Raw genomic sequence first — 25,779 nt, forward strand, 5'->3', positions numbered from 1 at the left:
ATCCTGAGCTGACTGACAGCCTTTTGTGTTGCATTACTGGCTGCCACCTAAGGCTGCCACCCATGGGCTGCCACCATAGAGTAATACTGCCACCTTCTGGTGGCTGATGTACGGAAACCATAGACGGAAACTCGATATGATTTCCATTAAGCGCAGGCGCACTGCGCAGTGGTAAATAACGGTTCGGGTTTTAATTCATTCTCGCAGCTGCCAGCTGCACGCTGCCTCAGCTGCTATGCTCAGCTGTCACTGCGCTCAACCAACCCGCTGCATGTCACCTCGCCTTGCTTAGGGAAGGAAGGAAGGAACAAACAAACAAACATGGGTTTAATCACAGGATTTTTCTACTTCTTATACGAACTACCTCACATTTACACATGGCTGTTAAAGCCTTATTATGTCTTGTCGTTCCTCATGTCGGTCGCTTTCCTCATAGCCCGCAAGGCTCCGGGTCTGTGCGAACGCCTGGTGACCCAACGGGAGGACGGCGACTCGTGCAACTTTGACTGGGTATGAAACTATGAATGGACTCAATGGAGATAGTGTTTCACACCACCTAAATATGGACAATCGGTTGAAATTGCTATGCTATGTCATGTTTTGCTTGGCTTTACAGAGAGAAGTGGAGATTCTCATGTTCCTTAGTGCAATCGTGATGATGAAGAACAGGAGAGCCAGTAAAACTCTCTCTCTCTCTCTCTCTCTCTCTCTCTCTCTCTCACACACACACACACACACACACACACACACACACACACACACACACACACACACACACACACACACACACACACACACACACACACACACACACACACACAACCGCACAACCATTAAGACAAAACAAAAACTATCATTGACTTTGTTTTGTAAACATTGCAGTACAGTTTAAGTACCTTTATTATTGGTATGGCTAATGTCAATTATTAAAAATATTATACTGACAATTGGTATGCCAATTGCATTAGGCATACCAATAAAGGCACCCATTTGTAACAAAAGGCACCTTGTTGAGGAGTTTTACTCATTGCCAAAAATACGTGGTCTTTTTTCAACAAATGTGTGGCTTTAATCATCTTCAAAATCCCTTCTTTTCTATCTTGTTTCCATTTTCTGTTTTTTGTTTCCATATTTCTTAGTAACCATTGAGCAGCACATAGGCAACCTGTTCCTGTTCAGTAAAGTGGCCAATGTCATCCTCTTCTTTAGAGTGGATATCCGGCTTGGGATTCTTTACTCCATCCTGTGTATCGGTCAGTGATGTTACCAAATACATGTTACATGTATTAGAACTATAATAACTATTACTATAACCATTTGCCTGTGTGCGTTTCCACAGTATTTCTCATGACCTGTAAACCACCTCTCTACACTGGCCCGGAGTACATCAAATATTTCAGTGACAAGACCATTGATGTAAGTCTGGCCTGGATTGGCACAAAACATGTTAATTTCCAATGAATGGTACATAACTGCAGCTGCACACAACTCACATATAACTGACAATGAAGTATTGCATAATTCACCAGTAGACTGAATTCTGCAGCCTGATGCACTCTTGAGTTATTCCAGATGCAAAATGTGGTCTTGTACTTTTTTTAAATGTATTGTTTTAGGCCCTGACAAACTTAAATAGTCATTGACACAAGTGCCTCTGTCGTGCATCAAGTATAGAGGGTATGCGCGTGACATCATCATCAAACCAGGAAGTTATGCAGGAACGCCTACTGAGTGGCAACATTTTTACTTTCTGGCCTTGACAACCCATGCAGTCCTAACAATGTTAAACTCACTTTGCATGTTGCTTTGCCACTCGATTTGCCACTCAATGTGCCATTCACTTTAAGCATGCTCATACCCTCTATTCACATTATATAGTATATAGTCGGCTAATCATGTATTGTATTGTTGCTTCACGTTTAGTGCTATACACCTGCCAACTGTATTGTCCATAATTGCTTCCTGTAGCACCGGCAGCCGTTAGAAAAGTCCACTGTAGCACTCATCTCTTCCATGTGTGATCACATATAAATATATTACAGGCTAAACATATCTCACCGACCCAAATTAAACAAGGTACATACGAACGCACACACGCATGGCTTTAGAATTTTAATCCGGATGAATGTCTAAAGCCACAAGAATTACTCAGATGAACCTGTTGCACAAATTTGGTGGCCTCTATAGTGATGTAATTTGGTTAACCGTAGGCCTTTTGCCATTTGCAAAGTGTTGTGTAATTTAATACCATCTGCTTTAATAATCAGGAAGAGCTGCAGAGGGACAGTCGTGTCACCTGGATTGTTGAATTTTATGCCAACTGGTCACCAGAGTGTCAAGCATTTGCTCCTGTCTTTGCAGAACTTTCACTCAAGTAAGAGTTATTCTCTTTGTCATTGCTTTTATACACTTCTTACAGATTCTCTCCCTTACAGGAAACGTATTAAGGCCGGGCCCTAATTTCACCGGTGGTCCTTACCCCTTATCCCTAAACTGCATGGGTATGGTACTTCTTTTTGCTATTTTGAAAAAATTTAAAACATTTCAAATAGCTTGTAGATCGGCAATTTGAACAGTTTTTCAAAATAGTAAAAAAAACAAAAAAAAACAAAAGGCAAAAAGTTTTAGGAATAATGGTTGTTGGCCATAAACCCTCTCAGAAAGAGAATACCTTTCTTTCATTAGTATTCTTCATGGTCCTCAATGGGCAACATACAATATTATTACAGTGTCCTTTTTGCGTGTCTTATATTCGGCAGGTATAACTGTGCTGGTCTCAGGTTCGGGAAGATCGACGCAGGACGATACGGGGATGTTTCACAGAGGTCATTAATTCTCTCTCAATATACAGTATACCGTATGTTTATTTCCAATGTCCTTAAATATGACTAATGAGCAAGGAATGTTACTTGACTGCTTTAGGGTGTCTTTTACTAAAGAGCTGCGCACGTTTTTGGCTGCGCACAGCTTCAAAACCGAGTTTTTAGACAGCTGGTGGATGGAAAAAAAGCTCCACTTCCGCAGACGACTTGCGCGACGGCCAGATTCCCAGAAGCGCTCTCCTCCGCGTCAATCGTCCGTGGAGGTGGAGCTTAATTCCCATCCACCAGCTGTCTAAAAACCAGCTGCACACACGCATCACAGCTTCATCTGTCCGCAGCGCAAAACCGTTTTGCGCTTAGGTAACGGGAAAACGGGGTTAGTGTAGCTGCTCAGTGGGCAGCACCTAGTTGTGTATCTTATAACTGTATAAAGAGAGTGAGCAGGGTATTGCAAAACATAATAATAATAGGCCTACTAAATAAGAGTAAGAGCCCAGCTAACAGGGTAAAGCTATATCTCTTTGTTTGTATGAAGCTTGAATGTGCTCAGCAGGCATCTATCTTCAACCGCTTATCCGTAGTCGGGCCGTGGAGGCGACATTTCCACCAGAGAGCTCCAGACTTCCCTCTCCATAGCAACTAGCGGCTGTGGCTCAGGAGGTAGAGCAGGTCGTTCAATGTTCCATGGGTCGGCATGTAGTCAGGCTACATGACTACATGCTGAATTAGGCTCCTCCTGACTACATGCTGAATTGTCCTCCGAGTCTCTCTCGTGTGACTGAACTTCTCACCCTATCTCTAAGGGAGATAGATGCCAGCCACCAATGAGAAAACTCATTCCGGCCACTTGTATCTGCGACCTTATTCTTTCGGTCATGACCCACACTTCATGACCCACACTTCATGACCATCATAGGTGAGAGTAGGAATGATGATTGCTCGGTAGACGGAGAGCTTTACCTTCTGGCTCAACTCTCTTTTCGTCACTCACAACAGTGCAGTACAGCGACTGCAATACCGCCCCTGCCGCTCTGATTCGCCGAGGCATGTGAGGTGCATAGTAATTGGCAATCCAGCCAGTAGTTTTCAATATATGTTTGGGACCAAAGAAGTGGACAGATAGACCAACTGCCTGTAGTGGGGCTTTCCCTGATAAAATTTGGCGTGTTCACACCCTACTAACACGTTTTTGATTATTCTGATATTAATCCTGTGTAACTCTGGCACTGGCTTATACTAAGAATTATTTCTGTACAGGTACACCGTTTCCACCTCCCCTCTGTCAAAGCAGTTGCCCTCACTGGTGCTTTTCCAAGGAGGCCGTGAAATCATAAGACGCCCAATGGTGGACAGTACTCATAGAGCCGTGTCTTGGACCTTCAATGAGGTGTGTAATCTGTTAAATCTAAAGGCCTGAAAACGCTAGTGTTGTTGGTCAAGAAGCGTCTTTGTCTCTCTCCATTTGCCTTTCTCACAAACTCATACATAGTATTTTTTCCTTCTAGGAGAATATCATCCGCGAGTTCAATCTCAATGAGCTGTTCGAGAAATCCAAGAAGCTGAGCAAGGGTCACAGCAACAAGGAAGACGAGCAGACCCCTCCTCAACCACTTGAGGGCAGCGATGGGCCACAGTCTGAAACCATCAGCCCAGAACTGCCCACAGAGAGCAAGAAAGATCAGTGAAGTTTGTGGGAAATCTTAAGGCCAAGGGACTTCATTAAGTCTTTCCTATTTCTTCCAATACTGTTATGCCATTATTCTAAAGATTGAAACAAATTATGCAATGAAGGCATAAGAGATGACACTTCAAATTATGAGATGAAGGCAAAAGAGATTATGACACTCCCTTGAAGTGTTTTAGGAACTCAGAGTTCTTATTTATTAAACCACCCAGGAGCAGCCTGATGATTAGAGTGGTCAGTCTGAGAAAGGCGTATGGCAAAATGGCCACATTCATTGTTCGTTGCAGTTGCTGTAATCTTATAAATTCCTAAAAGAACGTGAGTGGTGATCTTTGCAAGATGAGTGCTTGCAGTTCTTTTTTAGGATAAAAAGATTGACACCATCTGATGTTGTCCTAGTTTATGCTGGGATAGTCAATCCCAATTATTTACCCTCTGTGAGAGCTATAGCAGGTTTCACTGTCCTTCAGTGTGATACACTATTTTAAATTGAATCATACCCTGAAACGGAGCATGGATGGATCCGAGTTGTTGTATTGCCGTGTGGAAAAATGCCATTTTGTCATTCTGATCATTTTACTGGTTATATATCTAGTCATAACTTAAATCTACCTGCTGCTTTTAGACAATGCATTTTACTGTGGCTTTTATTTACAAAAAAACCTGGGTACCGAGGCTACTAGTCTTGAGACGTCCCGTTTCCTGGACATGACAGTGACATTAATCACACTTGTGTGAAGTGAGGGGCACAGCGAGGGCAGTATTTATCTCAGCCAGAAAAGGTCTTATGTTGTCATTTACTGCCCTAAACGTCCACAACAATTTACATCATAATTAACTAGCCTAAACAAACTTAAAGTCCATATAGTTATCTGCCACAAGATGTAATTTCAGAAAGCCCTGCATTGGAGGGGCTAGCGCCTAAAAAAATAAAAATAAAAAGTAAATATATGAAAAATAAATCTGGATAATGGATGCTGACTTCTAAAATAATCATTAAACATTTATATTGGCCACTCACCCCATCAGTTTGACCTTTTTTATTCTGAGAAGACATCTTAAAAAAAAAGAAATCTTCATAAGGCCATTTGGAAATGTCTTAACATATTCATTACAGATACTTGTTCCATTCATCACAGCCCACAGTAGCAGTATTTATTCTCACATACAGTATACTTGTTATACTCGCATCAATTTAAATTGTTCATTGGCCATCTTCTTTGGCCATTGAGTGAAGAAAGTAACAGGTTGTCACATCAGCTGCTTGTGCCAAAAACGCTGATGATGCTTCATTTGCTATTACCACACGCACATGATCCAGGTGTGTGCCTTCGACAAGGTTTTTCTCACAGGTATGCACGTCGGAGACGCATTCAGCACAACAGAATCACATGCACACCAAGGACATAATTGGGAGGAGAGGTTGGGGTTGTGAACCTTGGTACCACAACCACTTTGGGAAGAATGATGATGTGTGCTTCAAGCGCGCACTCCAAAACTGAAAGACATGCTACATTCAGCTAGCTTGGACATTCTAAACTAAATACCTTCTGGGCTTTGATGAAAAAAATTAAATAAACTGCACAATATTGACAGATACGCACACACATCACTGCCTATATATTCATTCATTTCCCTAAACCTGGTTGTGGGCAAAAAGTGAGCTGTACCTTTGGAGGATTTTTTTTGTTAAGTAAATAAATCAACAGGGTAAGCAAACAGTAAAATAGAAATATTCAAATCTGGTTTTGTTTCTCAGAAATAATGTAAAAACTAATAAAACAGTAGAAAACGATACAAATGTGCTTGCTTCACTATGAATGGTCTCAAGGCAAAAACCAATCAGTCAACCAAACAGTCTCCAATTGCAAACCAGTCCCTACAGCACTTAAAAGTATTGATTGAGGTGGAGTGATTGAGCATATCTGCCCATATTGCCCATCCATCACCGTTGTGAGTATGCCCATAGCTCTTTTACCCTTAAAGAAAAACAAAATTAAGTGAAATTTATAATCTGATGACTCTTAATTGCACATTACAACTGGGTGTAGTAACTAATGACTGGTTTGGAATTGTGTCCAAAACTACAAAGGTTTTCCTGTCTTCTGAAATAAATAACCCCTTCCCTCCCTGGCCCCATTTGGCTGGCCATCCTTAAAAGTTTAAAGGTATAAGGTTCTTCTAGCTTCTTGATTGAGACAAAAACATTGCAGGAAAACAAAACACCAAAAGGACAATCATGTTAAAGCTACAAACATAGGATTTGCATAATGTAGCTAGAATAAAAATTACAAGCATACATTCCACAAAGAAGCTTGTGCTGCACTTATGATTCTGAATTTCTTTGTGGCTTTCATTTGTTTTCCACCTCAGCTGTCCACCAAACATTATCCTTCTCTTTTGGATGATAAGAATACCATCCAGAGTCCTTGATTGGCTGATGCAGCCGTCAACTTTAAAAACAGGCAACTGATTCAAACTTGCTTTTCATGTATAATTGCACACAATACATCAGCGATAGTTACCTTCAACACCTCACTGTTCGACCCAATAATTTCTAATATTCTTTATACATTTATATAAAACAATATTTAAAAAAAATATTTATAAAAACTAAAATGATAATGTGTTTATGGATGCTCATAGTCTCCTTTGACCTAGAGCTGGACTTCCAGGTCCAATTGGTTCAGAGAGAGTTCCTATTGGTCACCAGTCCAACATCTCTCACTCTTAAGTTCCACACCCATAGTGAAAAACGCCACTCCTTTTACGGATAGAGTGAAAAACGCCACTCCTTTTATGGATCGAGTTGCATTGTAGAGACTCATCGTGCGCTAATGTACCAAAAGGGAGAACAGCGAATCGTTGAACATCCATTTGTCTTCTATGGACATGTTTGTACCCCAAGCTCTAGCTGTGATGCCATCAGTTTATGGCTCGCAGAGTGGCTTTTCCGAGAGAATATCCTCTTGTGGAAACACAGCATGATGTGGTGCCTTGTTCCACTTCAATTAACTGTTTGTTCAAATAAGAAAAGGTTGGCAGAGAAGAATGGCCAGTGACATTACAAAGATAACAAATTGAGTACCAGACCAGTCCTATTCTGTCAGTCCCCTGCCTCTCTGACAGAGTGAGAAACATAATTGTCAGAGTGAGAAACAGATTTTGTTGCAACGTTGTGAATATCAATCCAGCTCAACTGAGAGAATTTTGTCCAGTCGAAGTTGTCCAGTCGAATTATCCCCCCCGTGATAGGCTGTGGAGGCGTGTTCGTCACTCAAACTGATATCTCATAGGTGGTCCCGCCGACGCCCGTCACTTTCTTCACCCCGCCACCCGGTTTGGATGCACTGTGATTGGCCAAGCCTGGGCGAGCGGTGGATCTGATTGGACATTCATGAGGGAAGGAGGGATGGGGTCAAGGATGGAGACAGGGTAGAACGGATGGTGGAGGTTAGTGTTTCTACTTCTAAAAGACTTTCCTTTTTCCTCTGTTATTTTTAAAGGCATTTGAATAACATTTTCAAGACCCCTTAAAACTCCGTACCTACATACTCAGCATATATATGGCACAATACTGGAGGAAAGAAACATTAGGGGGCACATCAAACAGTACACAGAAAAGAGGTAGAACTTAGGAGTCAGGAGCTACTAACTACATATCTATATGTATATTAAAGTATATTTTGTAATATATATATATATATGTAATTTCTTTGGGGGAAATATATATATTTGTCAGCGGCTATGTTAGTTACAACCAGATTTTTTTTGTGGTATTTATTCAGTTCTGGGAAATGATGAACTCTCAATAGCTCTGGGGTGGTTGTATAGTGCTAGGGTAGGGGGTATGTATTGAGTTTTGGGAAAACAAAACTATTTAGCTCTTTAGCTCAGTGGTTGTACTAGGCTACAGACCCCCCATCTTAAAAGAGTTTGTGCCTGGAACCGCCAGAAGATACAATTTTCTTATTTATTATTCCAAAATGTTGAATAGTACATGGTACAAGTACAAGTTCAAAATGTATAAAATTGGGTCAATGTGGATAACCTGATTGTGATGCTTTTCTGGGGACCACCTGGAACCCTGTCGAGGACCCATGGGGGTCTGCAGACTACACTTTGAGAACCACTGCGTTAGCTCAAGTTGGCTGGCACAGTGCCTCTGGGCTAGTCAATCACCCTGCCCTCTAGTGGATGAAATAGTTGAATCTCAAAATAGACAAATTATGCGAGTATGTGTATAAATAAACACACTAGTGCTCGGAATGTAATGAGTACATTACACTGAGGAGGCTCTGCAGTAATGTGTGTACTATGCTGCCTGTGCTTACCTAAATAAAACTACCTCAAGGCCATTTAAGTGAGCGCTGGTGATTTTTGTTTATAAGCGTTCTTCTGAGCAGTGCAACCATTAAGAGACTACTTGTTGAGACGTGTGCTTGCATTCTTTAAAGTTATAAGATGGGACAAAACAGGGAAGATACATAACTACAGAACAGCATAGTAGAGACACTTAAGAACCAAAACATGCACAGGTGTACTGTATATAAAAAACATGCACAGGTGTACTGAATATAAAACAGACATACAATAGGCAGCAGCCATTTTAATGGATAAACACAGCTGATAACATTGTGTGTATGAGATTCAATTAGGCAATTATGTATACTAGCAATAGCATGCTACAGAAGATGTCCATGCTGGCAAACAGCATCACCTACATGAAACATACCCACAATGGGCCTCATGCGGGAAGTAATACAATTTTCCTCATATTTTTCTTATTATTAATGATTAATTTGTGGGATTACATGCATTGACAAACAGCATCTGGCTTCTCTCCCCTGTACACAGAGGAAAGTGTTTGTATAGACAAAACTGCACAGGCTGCCCTGGGCACAATCAAAGCTGCAGTGTTACATTAAGCACAGCTTGACACCGCAGCATTGATTGCATTATAGCTGGCCTACAGGGCACGACTCTGCAGATTCGTCTATAGGCAGTTGCCCAAGCCAGATGCACAGCAGTGGATTTGAACCCCCTAGACTCTGAGGTGGTACTTTACTTTGGCTGCGTTCACCCATCAAAACGGCTGCTGTGAAAAGCAAAGACTGACTGAGAATCACAGAGGACGAAAAGGAAGACTCACACAGATCAGGGAGGAAGAGCAGGGCTGACACAGACCAGGGAAGAAGAGGATTAGGTAGGAAGAGAAGGAAGAGTAGCAGGCTGTCGGAGCTCTACTCACTGTGGAGCCTGTGTCCCTCCTCCGGCTACTCCCCCCACTGTTGTGGCACCTCCTCCCGCAGGCCGAGGCTTGTGTTGCGGCCCGGCCTCTCCAGTGTAAGACTGGGATTTGCCCAGGGAGGGGCCGCGAGGTGGAGGTGAGATGGGAGGCTCTAGGGAGCGAGCCCGCGGGGAGGAGGAAGGGTTCTGAGAGGAGGCACGTGGAGGTCGGGAGGAGGAGGGTGGGGGGTCCTGGTTGTGCTGGAGCAAGTGCTGGGTCTCGGGAGGGGATGGGCTGACAGCACGCAGGTAGGCCCTATGGGGAGAGGAGAAAGACGCGGAGCCCTGGAACAGCTGCCCCTCCCTCTGCTGGGCGAGCTGAGCAGAGAGGAAGGGCGACGTGTAGCCCTGCAGTGGGGCGCCGGCGGCCGCCACCTCAGAGTGGGTCGCCGCAGCAACCCCGGTCGCCAGGGTAAACGGGGGGCGGGGTTTCTGCGGCGACAGCTCATGGGCGGCCGACTCAAACTCAGGGCTCTCGGATGGCGTCAGCAGGCTGTCATAGGACAAGCTGCCGTTCCTAGTCTGGTTGGCTAGGCTCTTGTAGCTGGTGTCTGTGGTGCCCTCCGATTGGAGCGTGGCGAGCGCATTGTGCGCTGTTTGCGCCGAACGCAGGCTGGAGGAGCGGGAGCCGCCAGTGGACAGGACCAGGGAGGATGGGTAGGAGGTGTAGGAGCGACCAGCCAGGGAGTAGCCTGACATGCCCCCCGTGACCCCCACCGCCGTCCCGCTGGGGCCTCCAGGGCCCTCGCCCCTCTCCCCTACCCCCCTGCGTGCACATCCACCTCCCCCCACAACCGTGACCCCATCCAAGCTGCTGGGCTCCGAGCGATAGCTGGGCTGTCGGCTGGACTGGAGGATAGAGGGAGATGTAGAGTCAAGACTCTCCCCACGGATCATCTGAGTGAGGAAAGGAGAGGGTTAGAAGAGACCAGGTGAGTGAAAGCGTATGGGGGGGTATTAAAGGAGACAACAAAAGATGGGCAGGTGGTCAAGAGTGGAGGAGGGAGAAAGAATGAAATAGCCATGTTACTGAGTAACAGATCACATGCTCTGGAGATATTCTAGCAAAAAACTAAAAACAAAATTTCAAAAGATTCTACCAAACGGGGAGAAGATAAAGAGGGGTCGAAACTGGATGCTGGACCAGTGCTTTGTAATTATCACACGACTGGATTTGTAAACAAACCAAGTGGCTTCTTGCACAAGCACTACAACTGGATACCATAGACTGTGTATGAACACATATGAATATGAAGGACACACATATACTATTATATACTGTACAAACTATACATTCCAGGTAATGCAGTTCCAAGGAGAGGAAGGATAGGTCTAAACACACAGAGCGACAGTCAAACTAGTCTCGCGTATCCAGATAACTATTCCACAATCTCCAAATGCTATATAGCCTGCCGAAATCTGAGTAAGGAAGCTGCCATTTCCGTTCACGAAAATATATTTTAAAATATATTTACATTTTATTTTTGTATTTCCTTTTCTGCTAAGCAACAAGCTATATATGCTTAGGATGATTCTATTCATATTAGAATAAATTTGCGCGACTGTAAAGACGAAACGGAAGTGGGAAGGAGGCTCCACTTCCACTTTATATTTTACTCATGACAGCTCTTCCGTTGCTCCAGACTGTATGATGAAAGCATTTGGAAATTGCGAGAGGCAACAGTCTGGTAACGCGAGACTAGTCAAAACGGACACACCAAGATGATGATACTACTGTAGCTGAGACTTACTGATCGACTGATGGCCACTGAATGTTCAGTTAAAAATAAAGAAAACAAAAAAAGAGGGGCAGGGTATTAACCACCAAAAGGAAAGCAGAGGGGAGGCAGAACTACATTCAAACCAGTCAGTGGTATAATATCTAGGTAACTGGGTCTCCACCAATGGTGTGTACAGCCAGCGTGCCAAATTTACTGTGCAAGTTACATCATGCCATAGGTTGTTGGACAGGCTCTTTGTCTCTCTCTCTCTCTCTCTCTCTCTCGTGCTTTTGTTGAGCATTTTGACGAGTTGTATTTAACCACATCCAGTTGAAAAGTTTAATAGAAAAACAAGCTTGTACATATTGCAACGTTTTTTTGTCCACATGGTCCAGAGTCTAATGATAAGGGACATCATTTACTTCAGGTAACGTATTCTGAAGGGGTTTGAAGTATGAACATCCTACTTTCACTTGTATGAAACTGTACATGTACCTTGTTAGGGTGTGTAAGGGCCGTGTGGTTCCTCCCTGGGCTGCCGAAGCCAGGCCGGTACTTGTACATGGAAGGAGTGGGCGGAGCTTCCGTCAACAGACTGCTCTCTGTGGAGGAAAGCAAACGGAAACAATGATTGAACATTGTGCTGAGCGATACATCGTGAACCTTGATTTGAGATGTGAACAACAGACTCAGACTTACATAGAAGACAGTGTGTACAAACACAATTTAACATAGTCATACACATAAGACCCTTAAATGATATAAGGAACAAAAACAATGAAAAGAAAGAAAGAAAATGCAAGTAAAAAATAGTGGTAAAAGCTTGAGAAACAGTGTGACACGGGCTAAAAGTCTCCAGGTGAGGGTGGGGTGGGAGAAGTACTTAATGCTCAATATGAAAATTGTATTTCATTTTCTAAAATACCTCCAAGATTTCCTTTTGAGGTTTTATCTTATTGTGTGTAGACAACATTGAAAGGGCAGAGACATAACCCATGTAACATATCACCTAGCACTACTTTGGGGTATTTGTGTGTTAATTACATTTAAAGAAAACAGTGATCTGTTGGCATACAAGTTAAACAATTGTAAATAGCAGAGAAGATAAAAAAGAATAATAATCAAGTCAGGTATCTGGGTTAGTGTGCACAGACAGACAAACATAAAGACATAAAATATACATAAAAAGCTCCTTTGGATTGCATTTCGGCACTGTGATTGGCCAGGAGTCAGTTGAGAGGCAGCGACGCAGCATGCCTTCTGCACTTCCGCTTGACTTACGCTGGAGTCGGACACTCCATAGCTCCAAAGAACTGCAGCGGCCAATGAGGCATCTATTTGTTTTTATATCTACGAGTGTGCATGTCACCCTCGGTGTCGGCACACTGCAAGTCAGGGTATCTGGGTTAGTGTACATGTGTACGTCTGTATGTCTCACCTTCTGTGTCAGCACGTGGCAAGCCTGGGTAGCGGAGCTCCGGTTTGGGAGGAGGCGGTGGCTCTGCATCTGCCGACTGGCTCTCTATCTGGTCCAGGCTGCTCTTGGACTACCATGAAGAAGAGACAGAGAAAGGCACACACATACAAAACATTGTCATTTAGGCCTTAATATGTTTCAGTTTTCCATAAAACTGTTAACTTCCTGGTGATTTTGCCATTTTTATTAGGAAGAAAATCCGGACTGGATCCGTGGATCTTCAAACAGGAAGTTAACATTTTTATATAAAAAGTTTTGGTGATGCTCTGTATTGTCTGAATCAACTTTGTTTGTGTTTGTTTCCATACTAAAAGAGTGACTTTGAGAGCTGTTTCAGCGTACAATGTAAGTCAATGAGGAGCATATTTTGAATCATCAATTTCTAATCACTGGAGCAATTATTTTTGATTTCTTGTCCACATTTGGAGTTACATCATTACATCACAACCTCCTTTAAGTGTCCTTACTCTGGTGCTGTGTCGGTCATTCTGGATGCCATTGTCCAAGACCTTGGCCTCTAACTGGGACTCAGTGAGGGGGGGCCTCAGGAATGGAGGCTGTACTTCCACTGTCTGAGGGCCCCGCCATCGACCCACATACCTGAGAAAGGGACACGAAATGTTCATCTACGTATATAGTACATTACAAAAAGCACAGGAGCAAAAAGGGAAATTATTTAAATATTTCTAGGATGTATAGGTTGCCATGCCAATAGTAAGTTCTCTATTGACAACGACAACCATAACAAAACACACAGCATTACACAAAAACACAGGCACAAACTAGTACTAGGTATTAATTATAGATTATACAAATCATTCACATGGAAGTCTTGTTTAATCACATATTCCATTTATAATTTTATTTATACAAGAAGAGGGAAAGATGAATAACAGAGTAGAGGGTGGAAGAGAGGAGAAAGAGAAGTGGGGAGAGAGAAAGGGGCAATGGAAAAAGCAATTGTGGAGAGTAACAATGGAAAAGGAGGGGTGGAAAAAGAGGCGTGGTTGAAGGACGGACTGACCTGGGGGCCTGGGAACTACAGAGCACATGTGAGATATTCCTTGTGCAGCCGTTGGTGAAGGGGTTAACACCGCCTCGAAACTTCCCTGTCACCTGGTAGGATAGAGGTGGATGGAGGGAACGCACGTACGCTGTGTTAATGTGAAGGTAGATTACCTTTCATTTATGTCCAGACACTTATGTCCAGGCGATGTACTATAAATGAATCAGTCATACACCAGTAAGACGCCTGAGGGCGAGAAGCGACCTCGCCCGCATCCGCCTGGGTGACAGCAGACTGCTGGGCGAGCGCTGGTGTTTTGGAATGGGGGGTAAGATCTTAATTTTCGGGCACGTGATCCATCCCTGATGTCACGTGCCCGACACACTGACGGGAAATGCACAATTCCATAGTTAACTACGACCTTCGGTGAAGTTCGGTCGCAAAATGTGGAATATTATTCTTTCAGTGCGAACATTTTTTACTAAACTCTTTGCTTCTGGGGGGTCCCTGGAACAATATATTTTCAGATAGGGGTCCGTGGCTAATTTGAGATAATTCTGGGGGTCCTCGACATGAAAAAAAGTTGAGCACCACTGACATAGAAACATAGGATTTTCAGAAAACTAAATGTGTTTATCAATGGAGTTGCCAACTAGACAGCAGCTACATGGTACCTGTTCATTTGTGGTCCTCCCACGGGCCACCAACACCATGTGGAAACCAGTCAGCCCAGCTACTGGGACAAAGAAGAGACCAGCCACACACATAACAGCCATACTGGGAGAAACTGGTCAAGGATGCAATAATACAATATTCCCACCAAAACAGCAACATTTTAAGGGGGAAACTTTGCTCTACAATCGCGATTTGAATAGGTTAATAATGTACACAGTTGTGAACCGTAATCAATTTAAATTAAAATAGGCGTCAAAAGGCGATCTCGGCTGTAAAAGAGTTCAGGTGCCATCGTTGTAGCATGTGCACACAAGTGTGTTATGCAAGCATAACCATGGCTAAACATACATGGCCCCCGGGTGAAGGATACGTGACAGCGGCATGTGGCGTGTCCAGCTGCTGTCTGTGATGCAGGACGTAGACCAGGCCGAAGCCAAACACGTCCACGATGTGGGTGGTGAGAGACAGCAGGAACAGGAAGAAGTAGCGGTAGTTCCTTCGGCCGATGCAGTTGTTCACCCAGGGACAGTGATGGTCAAAGTCCTGACGGGGAGAGGGATGTGTATCATGAGGCTCATCATTTGTGGGGGTTAGGGTTAACTCAAACTAACAAGATGAACAGCTTGCACAAGCTTAATTATACCTTTTCCTTCATTTTAGGGGGTTTTGTATACGAAGAATCACTGCGCCACATGAAACACTTTCTATGAATTTCCAGGACATGATGTTTGGGAGACTTTGAAGTGGAGGCAATGACTGCATCCCATGAGGGACAAGTACATGTTTGCTCCAACCCAACATTATACCAGGTGATGTCAGTGATGAGGACACCTTCACACAGAGGGAGGGGCTAATTAGGCAGTGGTCAGATTGGCAGCCCAAATCTGATTTCCTATCCAGATAATCTGATTGGTTTTATGCAGCCTGGACAAGGTTATGGAATGGGATTCAAATCTTATTTGCAAAAATCAGTTAAGAGTTTCCATGTGGGTTTTTCTGCTCAGACTGCATAAAAACAATGTGCCTCTAATATGGATATGTCACAAATCCGATATGGGCTGGATTTGGGCAGCTAGTCTACACAGGGCCTTGAAACCACCTGGTGTGGGCATTGGGTTCGCAGGAAACCTGCACCCGGTCCCTCTCGGCCCTCCATGGAACATGATTAGGAGACTCCGGGCTGTATTTTGCGTGTCTTAAGTACCAGGTCTTATTATTGCTCTTTGGCCACTCAGAATAGCCAAATGGCATTGATCACGCCTCCAGGTCTTAAGTTAAGTAATAAGACCTGGTACTTAAGACACGCAAAATACAGCCCTCCATGTTTAAAAAGCTACATGCAATACCTATTACCTATGGTTATGTGTTAACGCACAAACCACTGCTGGTCAACGCCGGTTACATTGATTATTTACTATTAACTACAGCCGAATGTGTCTACTGTATGTAGTTCCCATGGAATCAGTCTTCTTTTTACCAATCATCACACTGTGTTCATGTCCTGGGAATGTAAACAGAACTGCATAGCATTAACATAACTTCCTTCAGGGCATTATGGGTGATAATTCCTGTACTACCGCTTCTTAGACACTACAGTATCAGTTCTTGTCCAGCCTTACCTCCACACAGTTGTCACAGACAGAGCAGTGAGAGCAGCGCGGTGGCCGGTAGAAACGGCATGTTGAACACCACTTCATGCGCACCTGGATGCCTTTGATCTCCACTGTCTTGTACAGCGGAGCACGGAAATCATCCTCTTTATCCTCGTCCTCCTCCGCTAAAATACACACAAACATGGTGGTCAGCAACCCTGGAGACTCCACATGCTATATTGTAGTATCATCAATGATCATACAATGTCGATAAATGTTGATTTTCATTTTGGGTTGATTTTCCATCACCAGTACTGTTTTTGACATAAAATTCATTTCAGATTGGGGTTTTAAAATTAAATGTACACTAATAGTACCAGTAAGACACCCTGAAGGCGAGAAGCATCCGCCTGGGTGATGGCAGACTGCAGGGCGAGAACTGGCACTTTGGCATGGGGGTTCAGATCAACATATGGAATGAATTCTGTATATGGAGCGTGTCTTGGGTTTGGTGAGGTCATATCAACATATGGAATGTCAGAAGAGGTCAGCTCCATATATGGAGATCTAAGGGTGGCAGCGGCGTAGTGTCTTGAGTTTACAAGGTCTTATGAGATCAACATTTGGAATGAATTCTGTATTGGCCATATATGGAGTGTGTCACGAGGGGTGACAGACTAATAGGTTTTGCAGGTTTCCATAGTAAACTGCAGCCTATGGTCACAAAACAAATACTATATTAGAGTTCACTAAGCAATGTGTGTGTGTGTGTGTGTGTGTGTGTGTGTGCGTGCGCGCGCATGTGCATACCTCTAGGGAAGACTCCAGGATCCATAAAAGTGGCCATGCAGAAGTTGGCAAGGGTGAAAAGGAAGATCACAGCAATATATATAGGAATGACAGAGGAAAAATACTCCGTTAACCATGGGCACCTAAAGAAACAGACGGAATGCAGAGAGAGAAGGTTAAGTGAGAAAAATAATACACATTTAACACGCTGCATATAAGACGGGATCACTTATCACAGGACTGATAAAAGAGGGCATGAAAATATATTACCATATTATGGAACAAACACTACTAGGTAGACATTTTATTAATAGTGAGAAATGTGTGTTTTCTTTATGTACGCATGTGTGTGTGTACACGTGCACATGTGTGTGTACGCGCGTAAAAGAAAGACACTTACGTGAAGCAGAAGAACAGTGAAGTGGAGCCAACCAGGAAGGTGGTGGCCGCAGAGACGGGGACGTAGCGGCTGGGGCGAAACGGTCGGGGAGGAGCGGAGGCAGGACCCCCTACTCCTCCCCCAACCCCCCCACTAGTGAAGCCCGGCATCAGAGAGAGAGGTGAGAAGTGGCGGTGAAGACAGAGGGATGGAGAGGGCTCTGTCTACCTACTATAAAGGGAGCTTGAGGGGTCAAAGCGATGACCACCGTACTGTCTGACTCGGAGGTGGGGCCATGACTGAAGACCGAAAAAAGTAACTGTATTACCATGCAATGCAAAGCAGCAACAGAAGGGAGATGTCAATGAAGGCTTACTAAGCTTCAGCCTATCCTCCTGCAAGTTGCTGTCACTCAACACGAATAGAACAGCAGCACAGATATGATTCTTTATAAAACAATCTATGGTTCTGCTTGCATCTGTATAGATTGTTCCACGTGTGTATTTCATGCAGAGTTTCAACAGAATCTCATTAAAACTATTCAAAACCCACAATTAAAACTGTACAACAGCAATATGATACAAAAATAGTGGGCTATTCATAAATATTTCCATATGGCTTCAATGTAACTATTTGGTGCAAATTATGTATAAATATATTCTATTCTAAGCTGCTCCCTGGCACCAGTACAGTCAAAACCTTTGTGAGTAAACGCAAGAGGTGTAGACACTGGCACACAAATGCTTTCAGAGCAATCTAGGCTTCTTCCTACACCTGAAACTCTATATTTGCATTGATGCTATTCATCATTACATGCTGTGCTTAAGTATTGGTTACCCCTCTCAGAGCATTTTTTTTCAATAAAGTTGTAGATATGTATAAAAGAAGACAATCAGAAAATGAAGAGGTAGTGGAAGGATAGCCAGCAGGTGTAGAACAGAAGCACTGCGGGAGAAGAGGCAGAGGAACTGAGCACAGCTACTGAGGACTGTCTGAGAGGGGTTGTGTAGGCACTGAGTGGGTGGGTGTGGTAGGGACAGGTCCAGCAATTAAAAATAAGACAGCAGGGAAAAATTAAATGCACACAAAACAAAATCTACTTCAAAAACCAATCTCTAGAGCTGATGAGCAAAACAAATAAAAGTCCATTTGAATGGTTGCAAAAAAATAAGTGTTTAAAAACAAAAATGTTGATAAAGAATGACATCAATCGCTGCCATTGAAAGCAGGCGGGAAATAAATTGGGTCAATTGGCTGAGCAGATCTCCCTGGGATCTTCTGAGACCTCTGTCATCAGTCTTTGTGTCAATGCTGGAGCAGAATCAACTCATTCCAAACAGAACCCCTGTGAGCATCGCCAAGCCATCGCCGCACCTGGCCAGACCAGGGTGTAGAAGAAGCCCCGCCCACCTCCAAATTCTCTGCAGACACACCTCCCTTCCCATGGTTCCTTTTAAATGAAATTGCACACAGCTACAGTAGGTTGCAATGTAGTCGGAAACACATCAGTCTTTTTTTTCCTTCTCTGCCTCCTTCTCTGTAGTGTATTCCCGCTTCGTCTACTTTCACCCACCACTGATGGAAACAGATTAACGTCCCTGTAACAAGAGAGATGGAATCAAAATTAGACAACAGCAAAACAACCACTGAACAGAAAGAGAACACAAACATAATGTATACACACCATGGCACTGTTTTTTTCACTTAAAAATAGGCTGCATGCAAGGGCTGTGTGTAGGGAGGGAGTGGCAGGACAGTTTGTCAAAACTTGACCACATTTTTCTTCTCACAGTTCCATTTTTATTTCACAATACCCTTGCTGACTAACCATGTGACCAATCTCACTTTGCCGTTTCCTCTTCTCAATTGCGCACAGAGCTGTCACACAAGCAACCATTCATAAACATCACCTGTCATCAGCATGCCCTGAAGAGGCTCAATTGAAACCAGCCAAAACAAACATCTAAATATACAACAAAGACAGACATAATTTATTAGGCTATCTCAGCGGCCATAGCAGTCCCCACAAATGTGATGAGGTCATTCAATTTAGAAAAGTGCCTATGGCAGTTTTTAGGACAAGGAGATTATTTTGTGCAAAACAAATGCTTGCAATGGATTGATTTGATAATCAATTCAATGATCAACAGGTCGCTGTATATGTTTCTTTTCCCTTTATGATGAATTCCTGTTCTGTTCTTTAACTATATAGAAGTGTCTATTTGTACCTCTCTAAATGTTTTGATGAATTGAACATGGTGGACCCTGTTGTAAACAGGTGTAATGCTTAATTGGGTCGTCCACTCACAGTTAACAGTCTTTGTATTGAGTTTGTGCTTGAAATGTACTGTAATTCTGTAAACTGTTAATAAATATTTCAATCAATCAATGGGAAGCTGGGTTTTTAGCACACACACACACACACACACACACACACACACAGGTCTGATATGTCTGATGCATGATGTCTGCACCCTGCTATGCATTTCTTTTTATGGAATGTAAAATCTAAAACAAAACAGCCACTGACACAGGCATGATCCCACCGCAGTTCTAGGAAAGCCCCGCTGTGATTGGCCAGTAGTCACTGTAATTGACTGGGGCAGCTGTGGCTCAGTTGCCGGTTGGGAAACGCAAGGTTCCCCAACACAGTTCCCAGTTTGAGCAAGACACTGAACCTTTAATTGCTTCGGATGAGCAGGTTCAAGGTTAAAGTCTTGCATGGTTTCCTCCGCCATCGGTGTGTCTGAATGTATGTGTGAATGGAATGCACAATCTATATAAAGTGCCTTGGATAAAGGCACTATAAATGTACCATTCACCATGTAGTTCATTCTTTTCAACTATGCCTAAAGCTCCTAACCTGACTCCACCAGTTTGTGGCAGTCACAAGTTCTCTCCTCCTGCCTGCATCTGGTCTCTCTCAAGCAGAAACGATGAACAGGAAGTTGTAGTCTTGTTACTTTGCGTTTAGATTCGCGCTGTGGCAAATATGTCACCAGTCTCGCGTTGATCCCGCCTCTAGCGGCCGCGACCGTATATCGCTCTGGTCTGATTTGGATCGGAGTACATCGTCTCTGCCCGAGAGAGACCAGACTCTCCCTTCTGGCAGAATTACATTTGTCCAGCAGGGGGAGTGGTTCCACCAGGCTATAAAGCTCCCACAATAACCCTAAACTCAGTAAAACTATGCCTAAACCCAACCTCAGTAAAATTATACCTAAACCTAACCTTAACCTAAAACTATGCCTACTATGCCACCGGTAGTACTAGTCATAAGCAACTGACACTACCGGTGTGCCAAAGCAGACACACCATCAGTGTGACCCATTTAACAATCAACAGTACTGACAACACTGGCAATATGGTACTACTACTACTGAGCATTCAACAGCAATTACAACACTGACACAACGACACTGTGACCATAAGTAAGCCTGGGACCGAGGGCACACTGTGACCCAGTCAACAGCACTGGCATGCATCACAGACACACGTCAATGACTCATTCAACAGCACTGGTACTACGTCACACTCAGTCCGTGACCCACTCAACAGCAATGGCATCACAGGGACAACGTCCATTCAACACTCTAGCCACTGTTGACACACAACTAATCATCTCGTCTCGTCTGACTGCCACTCCACAACAAATCCCATCCCCTCCTCCACAATAACAAATGTTAATCCTCAAATCTCCACCACGTTGAACCTTAACTACTGTCTGTCATGTCGCTGCAAACAATCAATAACAGACCACTCAAAACAAGTTTAAATCCCCATCCTGAGCAATAACGTGACAGTGACTAGGTCACTGGTGGCTATGCAGAGTTCAATGTAAAATTGGTACTATATGCTCTGGCTATCAGTTTACATTGAGGTTATTAACATTTATATGACAAGTAGTAATGCTTCCAAGTGATAAGCCAAAGCATTACCAGGCCAGGGCACTGCGAACAGCCAGCTAGCGCAGCGAGCACCAACATGCTAACAAGATGATTTGCCTAATAAAACTGACTGCATAGTGTTACGCGCTGTAACGAAAGTTTTTAACTACCTACGGTTAGGCATTTGAATTACAGTATGACTAAAAGGAAAGGCCCTCCAGTTGGATATAAGCGATATAAGACAGTAACGGCCAGGCTCCTCAAAGTTATTTTGCGACACTGGCTGTTCAGTGAAGAACCCCCACACAGCTCAACTAAACTAATGTTAGTTAGCCAACGTTACCTTGCTAGTGGCGTTGTTGAAGTTTTGCTCTCGCGAACCGGGTCTTTCTTTCCCCCAACGTTTTATGTCAAAGAACAGAGGTAAACATCTCAACGAGCGACAAGCGATAAACGTCGTGTACCTAATATTCGACTGCATACGGGTCCTCTCTTATGGGTTAAGGGTGTGTGTCATTTCGAGTGGAGTTCGCTCTTGCTAGCTTGCTAAGGCCGACACAGGAATCCCGGAACTGGTCCGTCCATTCCTTCTCAGGTGGAATGATCAGTAGAGATGAGTCGGTCATGAACGAACGAATCAAAAGAACTAGTTCTTTTTGGTGAACGAAACCGATCCGGTCACTTCCGTGAACGATCCGTTCAAAATGCAAATGACGGGGAATCGCCCGGCTGCCCCTCTCATTCAGTCAGTGCGAGGCTGCGAGACGGAGCCTGCCAGGGCGGGGCCATGCTCTCCGTCTCCAGGGCTCCCACAGCGCACAACACAGTTGCAGAATGCAGAGGCGAAGTGGGTGGTGACTGGTCATACGATACGACCGAAAGACCGAAATGCATATTTCGTTCTTCGTTCAAAGTGGGTCGGATCGGTCATACTGGTACAAAGGTACATTGACCGAGGAGACCGAAAGTTTCGTTCTTCGTTCAAAGTGCTGTAACAGTATAACCGACTGGGAGAAGGGGGTGGTGACTGAACGAAGTGCTGTAAACTAACTGTGAAGTGTGTACGAATGACTGACTTGGGTCTGACATTGTCTAGCATTGGAAACCCATACGTTTTTATTTATATAATACTAGAATTTCGTGCGCGCTACGCGCGCACTCATCCCAGAGCGACTTTGCCACGCACTATGGGAAGAAATAAATGGCGGGAGTTGACTCCACATGTAGTAACGAATGGGTTATTGGAAATGTACCATTGTTTTGTCCTGAATATTTCCACAGCCTAAGTACTAAAGGATTGTGACTGTGGGACAGACATACAGTCTGACATACAATAGGCTACACGTGTGCACAGTGAATAAACAATGACCTATATGCCCAGAGTTCTTAAATTAACATAGTTGGATTTTAACAGAAAGACAATGCCATAAATCAGTCAAAGTAAGTGACAGACTCAACAGTAGCACACAGCATGCAAGGCAGCGATGCATGCATGCAAACATGTTTGTCCAGCTGAGATTTAGTGTCTCCATCTCTCTGTGGAAGAGGTTGCACATGACCTGTACGGCCACACTGAGGCGCTCCAACACAAACACAGACACAAAACAACACCACGCTGTTTGTCCAGTTGACCCAAATCAACACCAATACCTAGCCTGTTTGTCCAAAACACAGTATCTGCTGGCCACGTTTCTACTTCGCCACAACCTAATGTTAGTAACAAATGTAGGGGAGAGCCGCCAAGGTTGTAACGCTTCACGGTTGTAACATGGACGTTATATCTTGATTGGTCAACGCCACCATGACGCCATCGCGTCAGTATGTGTACAGCAACGTACTCTACGTGGCCAGGAGTTTGAAGTTTGAAGTGTTTACCTTCAAAATGCGTCTAATTTTACACCTGGAGTATATGTGTGGTACAATTTTTGTCTTTGGTGTTGGTGAATAAAAATCCACATGGATGTGTTCATGCTTATGTTCTTCATTAGTTTGCATCGTGTTTAGACGGAATTCACGTTCATTCTGGTCTGTAAGCAACTGCAAAGAAAACTTGCAAAAGCGGGTCATTTGTAACATGTGTTACAAATGGTCCGCTTCCATTCAATGCCATTATATGTAATATTTACATATTTGACATATTGGCCAATATTATATGTTCTGAAATGGTATTGTATCGTGTAGTGTATTCTGAAATTAGTTTAGGGTTGTATAACGTTGTACAACTCAATCAATCAAACGTTTGTTTAATCAATGTATTGCCCCATTGAAAAAAAAGAAATGGCCAAACTGGTACTGGTACACCCGATACTATTTAATATTTCCCTTATGTTTGATACATTTTCTTATCACATCCATGGTATGAAAACAATGCTAAGGAGTTGCTTCAATGAAATGTAATTGCTTTAAGCTGAGAACGATATGTTTAATGGTGTTTTTTAGCGTTGTTACATTTATCATGCATGCCGTTACAATTGATCCGATATGCGCAGCAAATGTAACACTGAAACAGCGTCCACGTTCGGTTGAATAACTCCCGACCTGTTTTATCAAAAAAATAACTTGAAGTGGTTTATGGTAGCTGACATGTGTAGGTCCGTTGCCTGAAAATATTACATGTGTAGCTAAACGGATCTCTGAGTAAAAGAATGAAACGTGCAAAATGTTACATCCTTGGCGGCTCTCCCCTATTAGTTTACTCACAGCACAGCACCGTCACTCCTGTCAGTTATTTCGTCCTAATAACTTGAAGTGGTTTATGGTAGCTGACATGTGTAGGTCCGTTGCCTGGAAATATTACATGTGTAGCTAAAGGGATCTCTGAGTAAAAAAATGGAACGTGCAAAATATGTTCTAAAATTGTATTGTATTGTGTAGTGTATTCTAAAATTAGTTTAGGGTTGTATAACGTTGTACAACTCAATCAATCAAACGTTTGTTTAATCAATGTATTGCCCCATTGAAAAAAAAGAAATGGCCAAACTGGTACACCCGATGCTATTTAATATTTCCCTTATGTTTGATACATTATCTTATCACATCCATGGTATGAAAACAATGCTAAGGAGTTGCTTCAATGAAATGTAATAGCTTTAAGCTGAAAACGATATGTTTAATGGTGTTTTTTAGCGTTGTTACATTTATCATGCATGCCGTTACAATTATTCCGATATGCGCAGCAAATGTAACACTGAAACAGCGTCCACGTTCGGTTTAATAACTCCCGAGCTGTTGTGTGTATTGCGTGGTTAAAAGGCCGTGTGTTTGTGTTGTAAACAACTCATGTTATGTCTGCGCACACTGTATGTTGCTATGGCTGCTGACGTTAGCATGTGTGCTATCAGGCAAAAGCTGAGATAGATATGCAACTACTACTGGGGAAAATGCCATACAAAACACAACACCTAATTTCGGAATGTTATTGTGACCTATTGAGCACAATCAGACCATCATGATTTGCTTGCTGGACCTATAATTAATTTATTAGCATTAAATGTCCACTCGCCCATCCAAAAGAAAAGCAAGATGGCTGCGACAGATTGTGAGCGCGACGGACTACGGAGGCCAGGAGGAACAGAGCTGGTGACGTAAGAGGCAGGCAGTGTTGCCAGGTTTGCGAATTGTAAGCGAGTTACAGTGTATGCAAGTAGCGTGGTTAAATTCCTTGTTTCTCGGCGTGTTGTGGCACCCGTTTATCTGCTGGCTCGATCGTGATTTTCATAAAAGTAATATTTAATAGAGTAAATAAGACACTTGAACGGCAAAAAAATAGGCTATGTCAGTGCGGGGAGCGTGCCGAATTTATTTTGCATATAGAGATGTGTGGTGAAAGTGTGGTTCGGTCGGAGATAGAGCACAAAGAATGAGTATGGGTACACCTTTTCACTTGTATAGTAGATATCCTGCTACCCTAATAGAAAGGGGTGCATGAGCACCTGGCCGCTCATTCGTGCTCTATCTCCGACCAAGCCACACTTCCACCACACATCTCTCTATGCAAAATAAAACCTGCACACTCCCACAAAAGACATAGACTACATAGCATTCGCCAAAAATGCCTTATTTACTGCTTAAATATTACTTTTCTGAAACACGCTATTCTTGCTCAACCTCAACAGCCTACGTCAGAATCGTCATGTTGGCGTCTACTACGCCAACTACGTTCACTTAATGGGGCCAGTCCTTCACAGTGACACACGCGTTAGATGAACCACGCGACCGGGATGGTTTCTACCCCTCAATGTCGTGCCTACTCTACACTGCCATCCCAAGTCCCCTCCCCCTTTCACTGCTCCTGTGTGTGACCTGTGAACTACACTCTGACTGCACTGTAGGCTACTCACTCCACCAACAACAAAGACACAAACAACAACGACTCATGCTTGCCACCGCCAACTGGACTGGAATATACTCTGCCATCACCCCCCCACAAACACAATATGCCACGAAGAAAACGCAGCG

General features: G+C 43.5%; 2 protein-coding genes across 4 annotated transcripts; one reads left to right on the top strand and one right to left on the bottom strand.

Annotated features, from left to right (window-relative positions):
- Positions 1 to 219: 219 nt before the first annotated feature.
- tmx2a (thioredoxin-related transmembrane protein 2a) lies at positions 220 to 5,392 on the top strand. Of its 2 annotated transcripts, XR_013964731.1 has the most exons (9): positions 220 to 510; positions 617 to 677; positions 1,140 to 1,253; positions 1,340 to 1,416; positions 2,268 to 2,374; positions 2,760 to 2,825; positions 4,080 to 4,209; positions 4,328 to 4,613; positions 4,649 to 5,392. XR_013964731.1 is itself a non-coding variant. In XM_080773852.1 (8 exons), the coding sequence occupies exons 1-8, from the start codon at positions 322 to 324 to the stop codon at positions 4,505 to 4,507; spliced, it is 924 nt and encodes a 307-aa protein (XP_080629978.1). In that variant the 5' UTR covers positions 220 to 321; the 3' UTR covers positions 4,508 to 5,392. The 2 variants fall into 2 exon arrangements, 1 of the variants encoding a protein (XP_080629978.1); XM_080773852.1 differs by having other exon boundaries at positions 4,328 to 5,392.
- Positions 5,393 to 5,531: 139 nt separating this feature from the next.
- zdhhc5b (zDHHC palmitoyltransferase 5b) lies at positions 5,532 to 21,898 on the bottom strand. Of its 2 annotated transcripts, none has more exons than XM_080773851.1 (12): positions 21,786 to 21,898; positions 17,456 to 19,032; positions 17,077 to 17,198; positions 16,294 to 16,451; positions 15,045 to 15,217; positions 14,674 to 14,776; positions 14,018 to 14,109; positions 13,461 to 13,593; positions 12,955 to 13,063; positions 12,012 to 12,118; positions 9,758 to 10,692; positions 5,532 to 7,889 (listed from the first exon to the last, which is right to left on the bottom strand). In XM_080773851.1, exons 2-12 carry the CDS (start codon positions 17,602 to 17,604, stop codon positions 7,784 to 7,786), a joined length of 2,187 nt encoding a protein of 728 aa, XP_080629977.1. In that variant the 5' UTR covers positions 17,605 to 19,032; positions 21,786 to 21,898; the 3' UTR covers positions 5,532 to 7,783. The 2 variants fall into 2 exon arrangements, with proteins under 2 accessions (XP_080629977.1, XP_080629976.1); XM_080773850.1 differs by having other exon boundaries at positions 21,665 to 21,877.
- Between the last annotated feature and the right edge of the window lie 3,881 nt (positions 21,899 to 25,779).

The sequence above is a fragment of the Protomyctophum bolini genome (genome assembly GCF_963924005.1).
Source record: "Protomyctophum bolini genome assembly, chromosome: 10".
In the NCBI taxonomy this organism is placed as follows: Eukaryota; Metazoa; Chordata; class Actinopteri; order Myctophiformes; family Myctophidae; genus Protomyctophum; species Protomyctophum bolini.

What these genes read in the sequence shown, in the direction of transcription:
- tmx2a (XM_080773852.1), top strand. Translation starts at nt 322, where the DNA reads ATGGGTTTAATCACAGGATTTTTCTACTTCTTATACGAACTACCTCAC. An exon ending in TTTGCAGAACTTTCACTCAA is followed by an intron (nt 2,375 to 2,759) that starts GTAAGAGTTATT and finishes TATATTCGGCAG; the next exon opens with GTATAACTGTGCTGGTCTCA. An exon ending in TACGGGGATGTTTCACAGAG is followed by an intron (nt 2,826 to 4,079) that starts GTCATTAATTCT and finishes ATTTCTGTACAG; the next exon opens with GTACACCGTTTCCACCTCCC.
- zdhhc5b (XM_080773851.1), bottom strand. Translation starts at nt 17,604, where the DNA reads ATGCCGGGCTTCACTAGTGGGGGGGTTGGGGGAGGAGTAGGGGGTCCT. An exon ending in TGTAGTTCCCAGGCCCCCAG is followed by an intron (nt 13,594 to 14,017) that starts GTCAGTCCGTCC and finishes TCCCTTTCTCAG; the next exon opens with GTATGTGGGTCGATGGCGGG. An exon ending in CCCTTACACACCCTAACAAG is followed by an intron (nt 10,693 to 12,011) that starts GTACATGTACAG and finishes TTCCTCACTCAG; the next exon opens with ATGATCCGTGGGGAGAGTCT.